Below are 19,585 nucleotides of genomic sequence, written 5' to 3'. Positions count from 1 at the left end.
CGGGGCGGGGCCCAGGTGTACTTACTAGGCTGCGGGCGGGGGCCGCAGCCTCCGCGCGAAGTCCGGGAGGCGGGGCTGGCGTGCGGGCCCTGGGGTTGCTCCGCTAGGATTGGCCTGTGGCCGGGAGGCGGGGCCTGCACGCGCCGCGGCTGCGGGCTACGATTGGCCTCGGTTCAGGGCCGGCTGCCGGCGTGCAGGCTAGGCTCGGGGCGCGAGGACAGAGCGGGGCGGTGGGTTCGCGAGCCAGGGGGAGGGGCCGGGGCGGTGGCGGCGGCGGCGGCGGAGGTGGTGGTGGTGGCGGCGGGGGCCGGTACTGGACCCGGCGGGATGAGCGAGGCGGAGGCGGCAGTGGTGGCGACAGCGGCCCCCGCGGCGACGGTGCCCGCGACGGCGGCAGGGGTGGTAGCGGTGGTGGTCCCGGTGCCCGCAGGGGAGCCACAGAAAGCAGGCGGCGGGGCGGGCAGCGGCGGGGTCGGAACGGCCTCGGGCCCAGCTGCTGGGACCCCCTCGGCGCCAGGCCCCCGCACCCCTGGCAACCCGGCGACGGCGGCCTCGGGAACCCCCGCGCCCCCGGCCCGGAGTCAGGCGGACAAGCCGGTGCTGGGTGAGGGGCGGGGCGCGTGCAGCGGCGGCTCTAAGGGGGAGGCGGGGGGTCGACGGGCTGGGGGAGGGGCATCGTGGAGCCCGGCGGGGTCCGGAAAGCCGAAGGCCGGTATGGCTCGGGGCTCAAAGGACCAGCGGACCTTAGTGAGTTTACCTAGTGGGAAATTCTGCAGTGTCTTCCTGGGTGAGAGGGAGTGGCTGGCCGGTCCATAGGGTCTGGCCACGCCCCCGGGGCGGGAGACTTGATCTTGTTGATTTGGGCTAGTATTAGGTAAATATCTGAGCCCGGAAAGCAAGTGCACTAGTGACCCTTAAAATAGGAGGGCTAGAGAGACCCCAGTTATGACCTGAGGGCGGAACTTCGTGAACCAGGTAAGTACCCGCTTCTAGGTTAAGGGCCTAGATTTGTAGGATGTGAGGAACATGCCTTAGAATCGGAAGAGGTTTGAAACCCTGAGCCCCGCTCTATGGCCGGTTCCATTTGGTAGAATTGGGTAAGAATGCCTTGGAGCTACTGGGTAAAACCTGGTTCGCATGAAGTTTAGCTTAATAGATAATAGGTTGGTTAGATTTTGGAGTGTCCCAAAACTGAGTCCAACTCCATCTCTTCCCCCTATCTTACTGCCCCCACTGCATCTCTGCCTGGCAGCAATCCAAGTCCTGGGCACTGTCAAATGGTTCAACGTGCGGAATGGTTACGGATTCATCAACAGGTATCTGAGGAACCCAGGGAGGGGATGGAATGGGTGTCTTCCAAACTGATCTATGGGACTGGACACCTTCCCAGCCTCATCTCTACCCCTGCCAAGGCACATGGTTGCAATGTCCAGCTGATGCTGATTGAAAGTCTTTAACCACAGCACAGATGTGGGCATGACGAAGCCTTCTCCACATCTTCAAGGGCAGCAGAGGGTTAATGATCTAGGAAGTTGGCAAATCTGGCTCTGATCCTCTCAGCTGGTCTGTGTCACCTTCTGGTTTAGTTTGCCGCCGCCTTTGGGGCAGAATGTACCTGCAGAATGTGCCTCCGGCCGGAATCCTCACTCATTTCCTGTTTCGGGCAGCACACATAGCACTCTCATAACTCATCCCCCTTAGAGAGCTGTTAGCTCATTGAATCCCCCACCTGACGGGACTGAGTCTGGTGGGGGTTGGGGAAAGAAGGCACCAGCCCAGCCTGAGGCTGCTGCTTTCCTTCTGCAGCACCCCCGCACTCCCCAAACTGGGAGGGGCCATAGTGTCAGATTCTGAGCCGAGTCAGGTCTCCCCCAGTGGGCCCTTCCCCAGTCCAGGCACCTTGCCCGGCCCAGCCCTCCTGGGAGACCTCAGTTCCCTCTTAGCAGGCTGACCTTTGTGCAGATCCAAGTGCTTTAAAGCCAGAACACTTGTTCTAGGGAAGGGTCCTTCTCTAATTCTGGAAACTGAGGACTCCTGGAAGGTTCTGAAGGAAGACCTCTTCACACCCACCCCCTGCTGGGGTGCTAGGGTAAACTAGGGTGATGGGCAAAGTAGTGACAGAATGATCTAATATCTTCTTTCTCACCCTTGATCTCTTGGTGTGCTGAGAGGGGGCCTGACGGGGTTCACCTCCAGGCTGAGAATAAAGTTTTGTGGGCTGTTTGGAGCCAGTTTCTGACACATTTTCCCCTCCTCAAAGGTGTTCTGCACCTCTGCTCCTGTTCCTACTCACTCCCTCCTTGACTGCAGTAGGAAGGAGACTGAGAGGAATTCTCCACCCACGATGTGGGTTGGGGAGCAGGGGTTGTTGGCTGGGACAGTGACACCCAGCACTACCAGGTTCTAAGGTGCCCCGGGGTAGAGGGTGGAGAGCTCCACAGGTAAAGGCTGAACCAGCTCCTTCAAGGTGCCTTTGCCAACCCTGCAGCCCTTTCCTCATGAAGCCCAAGTTTTTCATGGAGGTTTTAGGGATCTGCTCTTCATACCCGCTTCAGGGGGCCCTATTGGCTCTTGTCTCACTCTCTGGGCCCTGTTTAACCCCAAGCAGCAATGGAAGGTGGAGAGGATGGGGCCACAGGTCTTGGGAATGGGCAGCTAGGGAGGCCTCAGCAGAGGTGAATGCCTTACCAAAATCATAACCTAACACCCCATCCTGTCCTGCAGGAATGACACCAAGGAGGATGTCTTTGTTCACCAGGTAAGAGCTGGGATGGCTTTCTGAGGGGAGGAACCCGCCCTCCCTGATGGTCTTTGCCACTGTCCTCTTAGCACAAGTCCCGGCTCTCCAGCTTTCACCTCCCACCAGGAAATAGTTCCCTATCCATCCCACAGGTGCTGTATTAACTGCATTGGCCCCACTTGTGCTGGGTTGTCTCTGTAAGAGTTGCCCTCTGGGTACGGGACCTGTGAACATCCCAGGAGCGAATCACAGGCACTGTCCGAGGGAAAGGACACAGGCTAGCGCTACTTGGGCACAGTGGTTCTCAAAGTGTGGTCCCCGCACCAGCAGCATCTCCTGACATCTGGATTCTCAGGCCCACCCCAGACCTAGCCAATCAGTCAGGCTTGGGGGCGGGGCCAGCTGCCAGTTTTAACTAGCTCTCCAGGTGATAGTGATGCACGCACAGTTTGAGAACCACTGCTTTGGTGGAAAGCATGCTCAGTGGGACTGAGGTAAGAAACACAGTATGTGTTACCCACTTTGCAACTTAAGACTGTTGGCCTTTTGTTTGGCTTTTGAGTTCATGTTTCTTGCTTCCCTTCTGGAAATCCCTGAGAGGTCAGGGGAGGAGGGAGTGAGTCCTGGGGACCATGGTAACTACACAGTTGTTCAGATTGTGGCTTTTCCCCTGCTGAACTTTGCCTTCTCCTTGCTTCACCCTCCAGCCCCAGCTCACAAGTAAAATTTTGAGAAGAATGGAAGTGGGTGGTGGGCCCCACAGGGGTGCGAGAGATCCCAGCCATTCTCACCTTTCTCCTGGCCTTTCCTTAACCAGACAGCTATTAAGAGAAACAACCCCAGGAAGTTTCTGCGCAGCGTTGGGGATGGGGAGACCGTGGAGTTCGATGTCGTGGAAGGAGAGAAGGTTCGGGGGCTGCGGTTGGAGAGCCCGCCAAACCAGGGGAGGGTGGCCTGGAGGTCGCCCCCAGGCTCTGCCCGGGCAGCACAGGCCATGGGGCTGGGACCGTGTTCTCGAGCAGAACTTGTCCTTAAGGCTCTGGCTGCTTCAAGGGGTGTCCGAAAGAAGGTGTCCCTGTCACAGTCAGGGTGCTCCCTGCAGTTCAACAGGCCCATGTCTGTTCTCCATGGGGCACCTGTGCCCATGTTCTCCTCTCAGAATCAGCCCTCCAGGAGATGCTCCCCTGCTGCCAGCCCTCTTTCTCCATCCCCACCACACCTCCAGGCTAAGCCTCATGAGGGTCCAGTGGCAGTTATTTCAAAAGGACCAGTTGCAGATGCGGCCCCTTCCATAAGGGTCCCAACACCACTGGCCCCTGCTCCTCTGGGGAGGGTGGAAAGAACCAGAAGTTAGAGGAGCTGGAGAGGGGGCAGTTATCTGGAAGGATGGAAGACAGTGATTCAAGCCAGACTGGGAGGATTGTGCATCTGTCATGGGAGCTGGTTCTCACCAGTTCCTCCCCACCTCCTCCCCAGGGCGCAGAAGCTGCTAACGTAACTGGGCCTGGGGGGGTGCCAGTGAAGGGCAGCCGCTATGCCCCCAACCGACGCAGGTTCCGCCGATTCATCCCCCGGCCCCGCCCAGCTGCCCCGCCACCCATGGTGGCAGAGGCTCCATCGGGTGGAACAGAGCCAGGCAGCGAAGGGGAGCGTGCTGAAGACTCCGGGCAGCGGCCCAGACGACGGCGCCCACCGCCCTTCTTCTACCGACGGCGCTTCGTGCGAGGCCCTCGGCCCCCCAACCAGCAGCAGCCCATAGAGGTGAGGGGGACTGGGAACATGGGAACCAGCTGCCCACATCCTGGAAAAGGAGCAGAGTTAATGAGGCTGGAGCCCAGAGGAAGCAGGGTGGAAGGTGGGCTGGGAAGAGCTGTGGACACCAAAGCAGCTAGTGCCACCCGGCTCCCCTCGGCCTTTGCGTGTCCCCAGGGCACAGACGGGGTAGAAGCCAAAGAGACAGCCCCGTTGGAGGGAGACCAGCAGCAGGGGGATGAGCGGATACCCCCACCCAGATTCCGGCCCAGGTACCGAAGGTAAGACTCCCTTTCTTGGGCCCTGGCTTCCCCTTCACCAGCCAGTGTGGGGACCCGAGGATGGGAAGGGGAGGGGCCTGAAGCCAGAGGTCAGGAGGGCTGGGCCACTGAGCCATTACTGCCCAGGTGCCCAGAGTTAGCAGGCACCCCTGGGATGGGACGGGAAGGCAGGCTAGTCTGCCCCTGCTGGGGGTGGTCCTAGGAGGGAGGGATGTGGTCTGCACTGGGCTCCTGTCCCTTCAGGGTCCTCGCTTCTCGCCCCAGGCCTTTCCGCCCCAGGCCACCCCAGCAGCCCACCACAGAAGGTGGGGATGGCGAGACCAAGCCCAGCCAAGGCCCCACTGATGGCTCCCGACCTGAGCCCCAGCGCCCACGAAACCGTCCCTACTTCCAGCGGAGACGGCAGCAGCCCCCGGGACCCAGGCAGTCCACAGCCCCAGAGGTGAGGACCTGGGACTGTCCGTGTCAGGGGCCAGAGAAGGAAAGAAAAGCCTGGAGCCAACTTCCCCCTGTCCCTTCTTCCCCCACTCCTGACTTCCTTTCCCTTTCCTTCCCACTCTCTTTGTCCCCCCTTCTCCTGCCCCCACTCACCCTGGCTTCAAGGCAGCCTGACACCCAAGAGCCAGGACTGCCAGGTCCACCCCTGGCAGCCACCCATCAACCCACCCACCAGGAAAGCCCAGCAGAGGCGTTGGAGCCCACGTCACACCCTGCAGCCTCCCTCTCGGCTCTGCTGGAGCCCCCACACCAGCCTGTGGATGGGAATTGAGGGAGGAACAGGAACAGAAAAGGTGCAAGAGGTTGAAACTGGGAGCCCTGAAGAACAAGAGGGTCTCAGCCAACCACGCTTGTTCTCTCTAGACCTCAGCCCCCATCAACAGTGGGGACCCCCCAACCACCATACTGGAGTGATTCCAACTCAAAGGACACCCAGAGCCACCATCTGGTGAGTGGCAGGCCCAGGGCTGGGTACCAAGAGGCGGGGGTGGGGCTGGGTGGTGACAAGTTGCTGGTGTGATTTTTTTCCATCTCTCCTCCTCTCAGGTATCTGCCAGTTTTTCCAACTGACCTGTATCTTACCCAGCACCTCCCTCCCCTCTTTCCCATAATTCATGACATCAAAACACCGGCTTTTCCCCCCATTCCTTGAGACTCAGGAGGGCCAAATCAACAGCCTTTTGCTTTTTTTTTTCCTCTCTCCCTTACCAAGGGTTGAAGGAAGGGATCCATCCTTATTGTTCAGAGGCATCAACTCCCTCCCCTAAATCAGGCTGAGAAGGAACCAGCCAGCTCTTCCCTCCTCCTGGTTGTTTTTCTTTCCCACCCCAGTTTATTTTTTGTTTCCCTGCTCCCCCTACCTCTGAAGCCATTTTATGAACTGTCATGTGCCACCTGAGCCTCCAGTAAAAACAAAAACGGGCTTTCCTGTTGTCTTGGTCTCTGCCTCTTTTCTGTTCGCCTTGTTGGTAATGCACTGTTGAGGGTGGCAGGAGAGAGAGGGGTTGGTGGGCAGGGCCTGCTCTCGGATCCTTGTTCCCACGGTTCTAGCTTTGCAGCTCTGCAGAAGTGCCTTCATCCCTGGGACACTGACTTTTCCCATCTGTGAAATGGGACTATTGCCTCCCTGGTCGAATGAGTGATTCCTGAACTGCCAAGAGCAGGGTCTGGCAGCTGCAGCGTCAACTTACTGAGGCTTTACTACTGTTAACAAATTCAGTGATTCCAGCTCTTAAGTGGAGGCATGAGTGACAGCGTCCAGTCCAGAGGATTCTGTGGCCTGGAACTGAGGCAGAATGGAGAAGAGGTCGGGGTGGGGAGGCTGCGGTCCGGGTCTCAGCCCGTCTTGGAGTGCCTCCACACGACAGGATGCACATCTCATACAGTAACTTTATATACGGATCTCTATATATACATTTAGTACAACAGACCTTCAGTTTCTTCTCCCTGCCCCTGCTTTTTCAAACATATACAAAAATATCTGAAGGCTCCTCCCAGCCCAGTGTTCACAGGCAGCCTTTCAAATCCCTCTTGCCCTTAGTTGGTCAAAAGCCTGTGGTATAATACCCTCCCAGGATGGGAGAGGAGGGAAGAGCTGGGGCCCCCACCTGGCAGCCTTGGGAGCAGCAGGGGTGGAGCCCAAAACCCTGAGTCTAGAGGGGAGCCCACTGTCCCTTCCTCTCACCATGGATGGACATGTGTTCCCTCTCGCCCTGGAAGGCTGAGCAAGAGGACTGAGCCTGCCATATGACAAGTGAGATTAGATTTTAGGAAGGGGGGTGTGTCCTTTGCCCTGGAGGGGACAGACAGACCCCCTCCCCTTTCACCCAGAGTCTGTGGCAAGAATTCCAAGGAAGTGCCAGAGAGGGAGGAGTCCAAGGTGGCAGGAACTGGATCTCTCTTCTCCTGTCCTGCTCTCGGCTTTGGTTCACCCCCACCCGAAAGTCAGTCCTAGAGTCTCTCCTCCCTGTAAACCCCCTTCACTAGCCAGGGCACAAGTATTCTGGAGCTGAGGCGGGGTGGGGATGCCTACTGAAGAAGGAGGGGATGGAGGGGAGACTGACCCACCCCACAGCCACTGCCTAACCACAACACAAATAATCGAAGAGGTCACACGAGGGGAATGAGGGGGTGCTCAGACCACCCTTCCCTCCAGCTTCCCAATCCCACCAGGCTGCAGGGGTTTTCTCCGCCCTGGAAGTAATGGGGGAGAGAGGGTTAAAGTGCTGCAGAGGAAAGGAGAGGGGTCTCTGGGCAGGTGGAGAGAACTGGCTCTCCTACTCCTGTGTGGCCCCTCAGTCATTCTCATCTGGCCCTAAGTACTCCAGTTCTGTGCTGGGTTTCACTTCCTGCTCCAGAAGAGAAGGTGTCCGGCGGAAGACGGCTGAGATCTGGTCAAACGTCCTGCCACGGGTTTCAGGCACTTTTAAGAAGGTGAAGATGAAGAAGCCAAGCAGGAGGACCGCGAATAGAAGAAAGACGTAGGGACCCATAGCATCCTGGGACAAGTGGAGAAAGAGGTGTTGACAGAGGGGAGGGAACGGGTGGCTTTGGGCAAGCCAGGACTAAAGGACTGGCTTGGGGCCAAAGGTCCTCACAGGGAACTGGGACACTGCACGAAGCAGGTTGCTCCTTGGTGGGCAATGGAAATTACCAGGAGAATTTAGTGAAAAGAGAATTCTCTGAACCCCATCTCTCCTGGTTTTTCCCTCTTTTACCATCCTGAGTTACTGCACTCAGTGGATTCCTGGCCATTTGCACTATTAATATGAAGTTTGTAATTTTATTCCTAAGTAAGTTATGCCACTAGTTGGCTTTGAAGACAGCTCTGTTATTTTCCATCTAGCTCAGTTCCCTTCTTTGCTTTGATTCTGGTGGAGCAGGTGGTCTTCAGGACCCACGTGGCCCACTAAAGTGATCCCCCGACCAGCAGTCTGTGGGCGAGGCAGAGTGGGGGGGGATGCTGAGTGGAAAGCATCTGGGCTAGTGATGTGTTGCCCTCCTCTGGCTGACGGTGTGGGAGATGGGGGCAGGGGCAGGGGACCTACCGCCACATACTGGAAACCCATGCCGATGATGAAGTTGCACGTCCAGTTAGAGAACCCAGCCACTGCCATGGCCGCTGGGCGGGGTCCCTGGCTGAAGAGCTCGGCCACGATGAACCAGGGGATGGGGCCAGGGCCAATCTCAAAGAAGGCCACGAAGCCAAAGATGGCCACAATGGAGACATAGCTCATGGCTGGAACCCGCTCCTGGGGGCCGGGCAGGGAGGGTGGAGAAATCAGGTCAGGTCTTTCAGGATCTTCCTTTGCCCTCCACCCAGGAAACTGGCATCGACCCCTACCAGCCATTCACAGGCAGGGACCTGCCACCTAGGTTGCAACAAGCCTTCAAGCATTTGACATTCAGCTGGCTGCCCTGTGATGATTCAGGGCAGAGGGAACATATGGTCTCTCAGCTCTTATGTCGATTCCCCCATGATTCTAGAGCTGGGTTCGTAGGAATTACTGTCCCTGAGGTTTGACAGGGGCTCTCCCCACTGGCTGCCAGGCTAATGCTACAGTGTCCTTCTAGAGCAGGAGGAAGTGCATGCAGCCTGGGTCCCTTGGGGGCATGGTCTTGGCACATGGCCTGGGCCCAGCGTCAAAGGCGTGTATGTTGAGGAATGACCCTGGCTGTCCACAGAGCCCCTTGGGGCAGTTCCCTGGGGTTTGGAGGCTGGTCCCCCTCCCTCTCCTCAGGCCTCACCAGCAGAAGCAGAGCCACAGTCATCAAGATGGCGCAGCCACACATGCCTGCCAGGCCCAGGAGATGGAGGGTCCGGCGCCCAGCCCGTTCCACCAAGAACACCTGCAGAGAGAGTCAGGGCTTGCCAGGGGCCTTCAGAGCTTGGGACGTGGGAGGGGTTGGGTGGGTGGGGTCAGCCAAAGGTTGGACCTTTGGGACACCCAGGTATGTAATGGTGGGGACCCTTCCAGAGGCCAGCAGTTACCGAGACCAAGGTGAAGACTGTGTTGACCACGCCGGCTCCGATGGTGGCATAGGCTGGTTTCTCTACCCCCGCTGACTCAAAGATGCTGGTTGAATAATAGAAAACCTAGAGGTGGGCCAGAAGAAAAGGTGATGACAAGGATGTTCCTTCCTCCCTTCAAGCCACACCAAGCTGGACTAACCCTGAATTTTAACAAAGCGGGGGCTTGCTCCCTTCATTCCTCTGGGGCTGTACCCTAACCCTGACCCTCCTGGAGATGGCTGCATCCACACTGCACTGATGCCCGTACCGCATTGATGCCTGACAGCTGCTGGCTCAGCTGCAGCACAATGGCGATGACGAGGGGCTGCCGGTGGGTGTGGCTGCCCAGAAGCTGGAGCAGGGACAAGGGCCGCTCACGCTCCAACTTCCGCTTCTCCTCCTTCAGCTCAGCCAACACCTCAGACACGTCGGCCCAGCCCGTCAGGCGCTTCAGACCTGGAGGTGAGGGGGGTCAGGCCTGAGAGGGCAGGCAGAGGGCCTGGGAGAGGCACAAGTGCCTGCAGGATGGTGCGGGAGCTCACTCTTTCTGGCGGGCCCCTCCAGGTTCCGGATGATGTAGAGGTAGCGGGGGCTTTCTGGGCAGAGGGGCAGCAAGACCATCTGCAGGAGGGCAGGCAGCACAGTGATGCCCAGGAGGAGTGGCCATAAGGTGGCCGTGCCCAGCATGGACTCCAAGCCTAGCACCTGTGAAAGAAAGCAGGGAAGAAGGACAGGATGTTCAGCCTGTACCCAGAGCCCCAACCCCCTGCCCAGCCTCCCAGGAGGCCAGGCCCAGTCACCTGGGCGATTAGGATGCCAGTGACGATGGCCAGTTGATTGAGGGTCCCCAGGGCGCCCCGCAGGTGAGTAGGGGCGATCTCCCCCACGTACATGGGCACCAGTCCCGACGTCAGCCCTGAGCAGAGGGAAGAAGAGAGCTTCTCAGGGCAGCTGCCCACCCACCCCCATCACCATCCCCAAGGCCAGGGTTAGTGAAGGAGAGCAAGGCCCTGGGCAGGGCCACAGTGCCCGTGGGTACCTGAGTAGGCGCCAATGAAGAACCGTCCAAGAATGAGCATCTCGTAGGAGGCAGCTGCCTTGGCCAGGCCCATGAGGGTGCCCCCCAGCACTGCCAGGGCGTTGTTGAACAGCATGGCCCTCTTCCTGGCAGACAGAGAGTGGGGCTGTGAGAGTCCAGGAACCCGTGTTCTGGCTCCCTTCCTGTCCCTCCACCCTCACTCTCCAGCCCCATACCTTCCCAGCCACTGAGAGATGATGCCAATCAGGAAGGATGAGATCATGCCACCCACAGAGAAGATGGCCACAGAGAGAGCCCAGAGGGTGGTGAGGGTGCCTGGTGGGATGGAGCCGGGTCCCTCAGGCCCCTGCCTCCCCAGCCAGGTCTCATTGTAGCTCTGTTCAATCACCTGGGGGCACAGCAAAGGAGTGATTGGCTGCCAGACTCTTCCCTCTCTGCTCACCCCCCTACCTTGTCTGGGAACCCCACTCTGCCAACTGTAGCCCCTCACCTTCTGGGGGGCATTGATGACCCCAATGTTGTAGCCAAACTGCAGGGATCCAAGAACAGCGGAGAATACGGCAAGGACCAAGGTCCCAGTGACTCGCTGCCGAGGGGGCTCCCCATCCTGGACAGGCAGAAGCATAGAGGAGGCATGTCACATGGAACTGTGGCATCTTTCCTTCCTTCAGGGGCCCAGGCCCAGTAGGAGCCTAAAGATGCTGGGTTTCATCCAACATGTGGGATGAGGGAAAGTGGACCATATTAGGAATCAATCAAAGATCTCAGTGTAAACAAGAGCAGGAAGAACCCAAGAGTACCAAGGCAGGAAGGAGAAACTGATGTTTGAGTCCAGCAAGCAGAGAAACGTTTGAGAACCTGGGTCTCACAATTCCTCTCTGACCTTGGGACAGGCTTGGCATTAACAGACCCCCGTTCAGATTTGTGTGACCTTAGGTAAGTCACTTCCTCACTTTGAACTGAAGAGATAGGGGTGATGTTGCTTGTCAAGTGAAAGTGTGAAAATAAAAACTGAATGTTGAGTGTCCCCAACAGTGCTGCTTTTATAAGGTAACAAGTGTGTTAGCATCATCAGTCTCTGTCCTCTTCTCTTCCATCTACGGGTTCTCTCCGCGGGCTCCTGGAAGCCCCCAATAGTCTCAAGAAGGACAATTCCAAAAAGGACATCGCGGTCATTCCTCCTGGCTTATGGCCTTCTCTGTCTCCGCCCCGGCCTCCCTTCCCCCTCCAAGCTGCGACAAAGGGCAGGGGGCCATGCTGGCTTTTGCCTGAGCGAGCCTTGCGCAGGGGATGGGGGCGGGAAGGTGGTGTGAGGGGCGGTAGCCTTGGTGGCTGACCGCTGGCGGCACAGACTGTCTCCAAAAGGAAACCTGAGCTGGGGGAGGGAGGGCTGACACTCCCCTCTACCCCTCCACCAACCGTAGGGCCGAGGGAAAGTTCAGCGTCCTGGAGGACTGCCAAGAGTGGGGGTGGGGGTGGACCTACGGAGCACCCCAGGTCTTCGAAAAACTGCGGGCGGGCGAGCCGGGACAGACGGACAGCTCCTGGAGGGCAAGACTCGCCTGAATCTGCTTTCTTGAGGGCAGGAAATCCTCGATCCCGGCGCAAAGCGCCGCGAACTAGAGAAGAGGGAGAACCCAGGACGCGCAGAATCCAGCTGTGGTTCTTGCCCACAATGATCCCCCAGACTCATTCTGTCTCTTGGAGTGACTGGAATCTGACAGTCACGGGTTGTCCTGCTCGGGTATAAATAGCCAGTCCCCCACCCCACCCCCTGCGCCTGCGCAAGGACCGCCCCCTAGCTGACCCCAACCGCGACCCCAGCCCGAGAAAAGCGGGACCCTTGTCCCCGTCCCGCCCCCTCATGCTAAATCCTACTTCAGAGCCGATCTGCTGGAAGCCCGACGGCATCTTGTCTTAGAAACTGGAGACGCAGGAGCTGCAGTAGACGAGAGGAAGGCGACTGAGGGGTCTGCGACCCCAGCCTGGTGGGCGGAGGACGCGAGGGTGATGGGGGTCCCGGAGTGTTGTGAGGAGGGCGAGTCTGGCGGGACCCACAGCTACAAGCCCAGGAGCCAGACAGCAGCTCCCGGGCATCTGGCGAAGCTTGGCTGGGGGGAAAAGACCCGAAGAGCAGCCCCCGCAGCCCCTAGGGCCACGCCTTTCACGGCACCCATTGGCCAGGAGCCCGCACACCCCAGCAGGCCACGCCCCTCCCTGAGCCTGGGGCTGAGAGTTTGGCAACGGCTGCGGGGTAAGCCAGCGAGGCCACGCCCCTCAGCGTGCCCGGGAGACACGCCCCTCGGGTTTCCGCCAGCCTGCCGCCGGGAAGTTTTGAGAACAGGGTCCTGGGAAACCTGGAGGCCCTGTTCCCCTTCATGTGAAGTCTCCGCCCACCGGCCGAGGTTCGGGGCTAAAGAAGCGACTTCCACGGGATGGGAGGGGACAGGCCAGGTACACTTGCCCAGGAGAGAACTAGGGCGGCCGGAGACTGAGCGCTAGCCGGCGCGCGGGGTGGGTGCAGAGCAATGGCCTGGAGTAACCCACAGCGGTTATTTTTAGCTCCTACGTTGGGAGACGCCAAATGTCAGGTCCCGGGTGTCCCAGCCTGTCCAGGGCGAGGGAGGACAGGGAGATGGAGCCTTAAAGGATCCGCGACAGGCTTCCCACGCGGAGATGACCCGGGGCACAGGAAATTCCGTTCCTAGCGGCTCAGGTGTCTGTCCTCGGGGGTCGTCTTTCCATGCATCCGTGCTCGGAGCACTGCCTCTCTGGCGCTTCTCCTACACCCATTCCCCACGTTGGTTCCTGGAGGTGGCCGGAGGGACAGGTGGTCACACCAACCACGTCACCAGCCCTGAGGTGCCTGAGCCGCCAAGAATGTGCTGGCCGCGTGAAAGAGTTGGACACGCTTTCTGGAGGTCGCTCCAGGTTTGAATGCCCAGCGAGGAGGGCGCGACCTAGAGTTGGCAAGTCCCCGGAGCAGCAGCAGGACGCTCTGCACAAAGACAGCGCGCGCTGCGAAGAACCGGACTCAGAAGCACGGGGCTCTAGTGCCACCTGGAGGGAGAGCGCGGATCCTCAGCGGATCGGGCCGGGGTGGTCTGCTGCCCACTGTCCCCCCTCATTCCACATCTTTAAGGCTTCCATTACTTCCAGCCCAGGCCTCTCTCTGGAGCTTCAGATTCGAGTTGTTCAGCTGCCGCCTGGGTGGGCAATTCACATGATCAGCATGTTCAAACCTGCTCCTCCGGCTAACTTCCTCATCACAGTGAACGGTCCTGTTAGCCAGCCTGTCACTCCTATCAGAAAGAGGAAGTCATGCTTGGTTCCTCCTCTCCTGCACCCCCCACCTTTATCCAGTTATCAGCATTGGTGTTTTGACCTCCTAAACCCTCATATTAATCTGATGTTTTCCCACCTGTACTGTGGCCAGTTCGGTTCAGACAGCCATCACCCTGCCTGATCTTCCTGCTCCTCTTCCCCTACAGGGAGGGGCAGAGTACAATTCAAAAAGAGTTCAACCTCCTCACTCTCCCCTCAGAAGTCTCTGTTGCCCACTGTCAAGTTCTAACCCCCTCTCAGAGTGAACAAAACCTCTTGCCTTTCCTCTTATCTCTGCCTCACATTCTATCCCCTCCCCTCAAGTTTTAGTCAATTCCTAGCTATTTCTTGTATCCAGAACACATCGCACTGTTTCACCCCTTGGTGGCTACTAATCCCTTAGTCTGGAATACCAGAGGACTCCCATTTGTCCTCTGAAAAACTCTTCCCCCCCTACCCCGCCCCCCACCCTGAGATACCTTCCTTGGCTTTGCTCCAGAAGACCATGTGTCCCCAGTATAGTACATGGTCATAATTTCTTCTCTGCACATTAACCCTGAGGACAGATAATCATCTTGTTTTACCTCTGTATCCTCAACACTCAGCTCACCCAGGGTGAGCACTCAATATTTATTTGTTGAATGAATGAAATGAGGGTCTGCTCCTGATGGTCAGGAATATGGACTGGGGAGCAGTCATGAATGGGGGAACCCTTTGGTAAATGGCTCCACATACCTGACCAAGGGGAACTAAAGTAGAAGAATTAAAGTCTGCTAGTTGAGAACAAATTGTTTATGAATAAAAAGGAGCAGAAGTGATTGTTGGAAGCCGAGAAGGAAGGTAATTGGGAAGGTAAAAGGAAAACCAGGGATGCTGGAATGCCATGAAGGGAAGAGGGCAGGGAGAGAGGGAAAGCTGAGAAAGGTGCCAAGAGGAAAGAAGGGAGCTGGAGGGAGGCACAGGTGGGAGGCAGATGATAAGTCAGGGTAGCAGATAGCGTGCAGGCCTTGGGGTCTCTCCTGGTACTCGGGTCAAGGAACTTTCTCAGTCTCATTCAGATGCTTTGTTCTGATGCTTCTAGGAGTTTAAGCCCCAGGGAAAGTAGAATCAAGGAAAGCAAGTCAGATCTAGATAAAGAAGATAAAAAGAAGGGAAAAAGTGATGGGGAGTAGAAGAGACAATGGGAATAAGAAGAGTCAGGAGGGAGGGAGAGAAATGGCTGGGAAGGTGGGAGAAAGAGACTAAATGAGAGAGGATGGAAAGGGAAGAAATGAGACACAGGACACAGTGGGCATTTAGCATTGGAGCATGTGTGTGTTCATCTTGCTTAGAAATTTATCGTTGGCTCATTTGATCTCAGAACCAGTTGTAGCCCTTCCTAAGCTCTGCCCAATGACATGGGGAGCTGATCCCTTCAGGCTTTTGTTTTCAAATTCCCATATTCACTGTCTTCTGACTGGATGTAGCCCATAGGAGGTGAGAGATTGGAGGGCAGGAGAAAGACAGGATGTTTCTTCACTCTCTCTGCCTCCAGCTCCTACTCTTCAGGCCCACTTCACTTTCAGCTTCTAGAGGGAAACCTTAGACCCCTGAGCTCTAGCAATGCCATCTCCTCCCTTTGTCTCCTCCCTTTGTTTTTGTCAATATATGAGGGTCTCAGGTACAGAGGATTGAATTAATGGCACAGTTCTTGGTACATGATCCACACTGATCAATGTCTTATCTTGTATTTATTAAAAAAATTATCCTTTTTTAAATTTCCATATCCATTTCTCATTTGTCTTCTCTCAAAAACCCATCATCCCAACGCATTTAAGGCTCCCTTTTGTTGTACTCTTGCAAAATATGAATTGTTTTATGTGCAGGTGGCTCAGTGGTAAAGAATCTGCCTACCAATGTAGGAGACGCAAGAGATGTGAGTTGGATTCCTGGGTTGGGAAGATCCTCTGGAGAAAGTAATGGCAACCCACTCCAGCATCTTGCCTGGGAAATCCCAAGGACAGAGGAGCCTGGAGGGCTACAGTCCATGGGGTGGTAAAGAGTCAGATACAACTGAGCACAACCCAGTACACAACATCTGTTTATATCTTTCAATCTGATCTTACTTATTTTCAGTAAGCACTATGTTTTGAAAACCCATTCATGTTCTGTGATTATCCAAGTGATGGTTTCATAATTATTTTATCGCATTATTTATTGATTCATTGCATAATGTACCATTGCCTAATGCTCCACAATGCCAGTCATCCCATTGATAAGCACCCATATCACTTCCACTTCCCAACCGTGACAAATAATGTGGCAGTGAACATGGAGCTATGTCTCTGCCTCTGCCTATGTCTTTGTCTTTATTTATATCTATCTCCATGAGCAGAATTGCTGAGTCATAGGGTATGCTGCTGCTGCTGCGTCACTTCAGTCATGTCCGACTCTGTGCGACCCTATAGACGGCAGCCCACCAGGCTCCCCCGTCCCTGGGATTCTCCAGGCAAGAACACTGGAGTGGGTTGCCATTTCCTTCTCCAGCGCATGAAAGTGAAAAGTGAAAGTGAAGTCACTCAGTCGTGTCTCTTAGCGACCCCATGGACTGCAGCCTACCAGGCTCCTCTGTCCATGGGATTTTCCAGGCAAGAGTACTGGAGTGGGGTGCCATTGCCTTCTCAGGAGTCATAGGTTATGCTTCTACCTAATTTGACTAAGAACTACCAGCTTTCTTTTGAGAATGACTATCACAGTCTCCACTTCCATCAGCAGTTCCGGAGAGTTCTGCTACTACCACACCACCCTCTTAGGCAGCAGCCACCCAGAAGCAGCTGAGTGAAGAGTATGGACTCTGGGCCTGAATTGCCTGAGTTTGAGTCCCAGCTCTGATAGTTAATAACTTTGCGCCCTTGGGAAAGTTACCTAAGCTCTTTGTGCCTTGTTTACCTCATCTGTAAAATGAGAAGGGAAATAATAATAGTATCCACATCTTAGGGTTTTAATGAAGGTGAATACTGTAATACTCATATAGTGCTTAGAAAAGACAGAAATAGATACAGTTTATTGTTTTTGTTTGGTTTTTGAAAAGCTCTATTGAGAAAGAATTGACAAACAATAAACTGTACATATTTAAAATGTACAGTTTGGTAAGGCAAAAGATTTTTTCTTGGGACTTCCCTGGTGGTCCAGTGGTTAAGACTCCCTGCTCCCAATGCAGGGGGCCCAGGTTCCATCCCTGGTTGGGGAACTAGATCCCACATGCTGCAACTGAGAATTTGTCAATTTTTGTCAGTTCAGTAGGTGAAAGGTGATATTGTACTTCAGTTTTCTCTGATTACTTATGTCTTGGAGCATCCCTTTAAACTCTTGTTAGCATTTTGGCTTTCTATTTTTTGGCAAATCCCCTCTACATATTCTTTGCCCATTTTTCTCTTGGAATATTTTTACTGTTGATTGGCAAGACATTTAAACAAATAATATTAGTTCTTTGTCATATTTGGATATTGCAAATATTTTCTCTTGTTCTATCATCTGCCTGTTAATTTTTCTTTGGTACTTCATTTAGCAGAAATCTTTAAATTTGGTATCATCAAAATGACCAATTTTCCCCTTAGGATTTGTGATTTTGAAATTTTGCATGTGTTCTTTTCCATTTTTGCATCAAAACTTACCTTTTCTTCTAATAACTTTACAGCTTTTAGATTTACATTTTTGTTTGTTTGGTTGGTTGTACCATGGCAGCTGGGATCTTAGTTACCTGACCAGGGATTGAACCTGCACCTCCTGCATTGGGATCACAGAATCTTAACCAGTGGACCACCAGGGAAGTCCCCACATTTAGGTCTTTTTCTTTTTTTTATTTCTACCAGTTTATTGCTACCAACCCATTTCCCTCTACCCTCCTCACATGTGCGTGCTCAGTCATGTAACCCAATGGACTGCAGCCTGCCAGGCTCCTCTGTCCATGGACTTTTCCAGGCAAGAATCCTGGAGTGGGTTGCCATTTTCTTCTCCATGTTTAGGCCTTTTTAATCCGTCTAGAGTTCATCCTTGTTTTGGGTATTAGGGATCCAATATATTTTTCTCATATTGCTGCCACATTTGCCACATGTCCACTTCTGGTCCGGGCTTCCCAGGTGGCACTAATGGTGAAGAACCCGCCTGCCAATGCAGGAAACATAAGAGACGCATGTTCGATCCCTGGGTTGGGAAGATCCCTGGAGAAGGAAATGGCAGAGAGAATTGCCTGGAGAATTCCCTGCAATTCTTGCCTGGAGAATTCCATGGACAGAGGAGCCTGGTGGGCTGCAGTCCACAGGGTCGAAAAGGGTTGGACACGACTTAAATGACTTAGCATACAGCACGCACTTCTGATATATATATAAGCACCTCTGTCTCTGGTATTCTGTTCCATTGGTGTATCTCTGTTCTTGCACTAATACTATACGGTTATTGTTGCTGAATGCTTTGTAGCAAGTTTAAATTTCTGGAAGAGCAAGACCCCTCTTGTTACTCTTACTTCTCAGTGAAGACCTAACTATTTGTGTGTATGTGTTTTAATTACTTCAAAAAATTTGAAGGTAAACTTACTAATTAAAAAAAACCACCAATTTAATTTTTTTGGGTAATATATCAAATTGTATGTTATTCTGGGGACAACTGATATCTTTATAATGTTAAGTCATCCCATTTAAGAGCACGGACTATTTCTGTATTCATTCATCTTCTATATTCTTACAGTACAGTGCAGTCGTTCAGTCATGTCCAACTCTTTTCGACCTCATGGAGTGCAGCACGCCAGGCTTGTCTGTCCATCACCAACTCCTGGAGCTTACTCAAACTCATGTCTATCATGTTGGTGACACCATCCAACCATCTCATCCTCTGTCGTCCCCTTCTCCTCCTGACTTCAATCTTTCCCAGCATCAGAGTCTTTTTCAATGAGTCAGTTCTTCACATCGGGTGGCCAAAGTATTGGAGTTTCAGCTTCAGCATCAGTCCTTCCAATGAATGTTTAGGACTGATTTCCTTTAGGATGGACTGGTTTGATCTCCTTGTAGTCCAAGGGACTCTCAAGAGTCTTCTCCAACACCACAGTTCAAAAGCATCAGCTCTTTGGCGCTCAGCTTTCTTTATAGTCCAACTCTCACATCCATACATGACTACTGGAAAAACCATAACTTTGACTAGATGGACCAAGCAGAGTTAAAATTTTTCTTCCATTGAGGTCTTATGAATACTTGGTTAGTTCCAAGATGTTCTATAATTTTTGCCAGAGTTTGCAAATTGAGTGTTATTTTAAAAATTATATTTTCTAATTAGTTATTGCTGGTATAGTAAAATACTAGTGACTCTGTGGGTGGATCTTGTGTACAGTAAACTTGCTGAACACCGTGGATAGTTCTAACAGACTCTCTGTTGCTTTTATTTGATTTTCTAGTAGGTGATTATATCATTTGTAAATCAGTTTTATTTTGACCCTTTCAATCTTTGCACAATGTATTTCTTTCTCTTCCTTGTAGTATTGATCAAGCTCATTGTCGTCTTCTTTATGCCTATGTTCTCATCATCATTGTTGTTGACTTCAAAACCTACCAGGGTACTCCATTTACTCACGTCCTCTCAGCCCTCAGTCTCATCTTCAACCATCTGTCTCTTCAGTCCACCTTCAGGCCCCTACCCATGGCTTTGTTATCTCCAAAAACACCCTCTTCCAATTTCGTGAATTCAACCCTGCCACCTCTGATGATCACCTCCTAGGCTTCTAGATCATCCATTCATGTATCCCCACTTCTCTCACTTTACGGAGACCTCAAAACCATTGACTGGATCAGTATTTCACTATCCACTGACTCCTTTTTATGTTTGCTCTCGTTAATACCCAATTTATAGCAATGATCTAGCACATAATCACCCTCGAGCAAATTAAAATTCCTTCTCTATTCTCTGTCTCTTTC

At 54.0% G+C, this 19,585-nt stretch overlaps 2 protein-coding genes across 4 annotated transcripts; one reads left to right on the top strand and one right to left on the bottom strand.

The window, feature by feature from the left end:
- The first annotated feature begins 327 nt into the window (after positions 1 to 327).
- Positions 328 to 6,172, top strand: YBX2 (Y-box binding protein 2). 2 transcript variants are annotated; one of them, XM_061143304.1, is made up of 9 exons: positions 328 to 604; positions 1,253 to 1,316; positions 2,725 to 2,758; positions 3,558 to 3,647; positions 4,217 to 4,501; positions 4,670 to 4,773; positions 5,038 to 5,215; positions 5,635 to 5,719; positions 5,818 to 6,171. In XM_061143304.1, the coding sequence occupies exons 1-8, from the start codon at positions 328 to 330 to the stop codon at positions 5,683 to 5,685; spliced, it is 1,083 nt and encodes a 360-aa protein (XP_060999287.1). In that variant the 3' UTR covers positions 5,686 to 5,719; positions 5,818 to 6,171. The 2 variants fall into 2 exon arrangements, with proteins under 2 accessions (XP_060999287.1, XP_060999288.1); XM_061143305.1 differs by lacking the exon at positions 328 to 604 and having other exon boundaries at positions 685 to 1,316; positions 5,017 to 5,215; positions 5,818 to 6,172.
- Positions 6,173 to 6,187: 15 nt separating this feature from the next.
- Positions 6,188 to 12,472, bottom strand: SLC2A4 (solute carrier family 2 member 4). Of its 2 annotated transcripts, XM_061143302.1 has the most exons (11): positions 12,201 to 12,472; positions 10,813 to 10,929; positions 10,538 to 10,710; positions 10,323 to 10,447; positions 10,084 to 10,199; positions 9,826 to 9,988; positions 9,552 to 9,739; positions 9,263 to 9,367; positions 9,019 to 9,120; positions 8,319 to 8,522; positions 6,188 to 7,769 (listed from the first exon to the last, which is right to left on the bottom strand). In XM_061143302.1, the coding sequence occupies exons 1-11, from the start codon at positions 12,231 to 12,233 to the stop codon at positions 7,566 to 7,568; spliced, it is 1,530 nt and encodes a 509-aa protein (XP_060999285.1). In that variant the 5' UTR covers positions 12,234 to 12,472; the 3' UTR covers positions 6,188 to 7,565. The 2 variants fall into 2 exon arrangements, with proteins under 2 accessions (XP_060999285.1, XP_060999286.1); XM_061143303.1 differs by lacking the exon at positions 10,538 to 10,710 and having other exon boundaries at positions 12,201 to 12,471.
- Between the last annotated feature and the right edge of the window lie 7,113 nt (positions 12,473 to 19,585).

The sequence above is a fragment of the Dama dama genome, chromosome 5 (genome assembly GCF_033118175.1).
Source record: "Dama dama isolate Ldn47 chromosome 5, ASM3311817v1, whole genome shotgun sequence".
Classification (NCBI taxonomy): Eukaryota; Metazoa; Chordata; class Mammalia; order Artiodactyla; family Cervidae; genus Dama; species Dama dama.
Note: the sequence above shows the minus strand (reverse complement) of the source record. Positions and strands in the feature narration are given on the sequence as shown.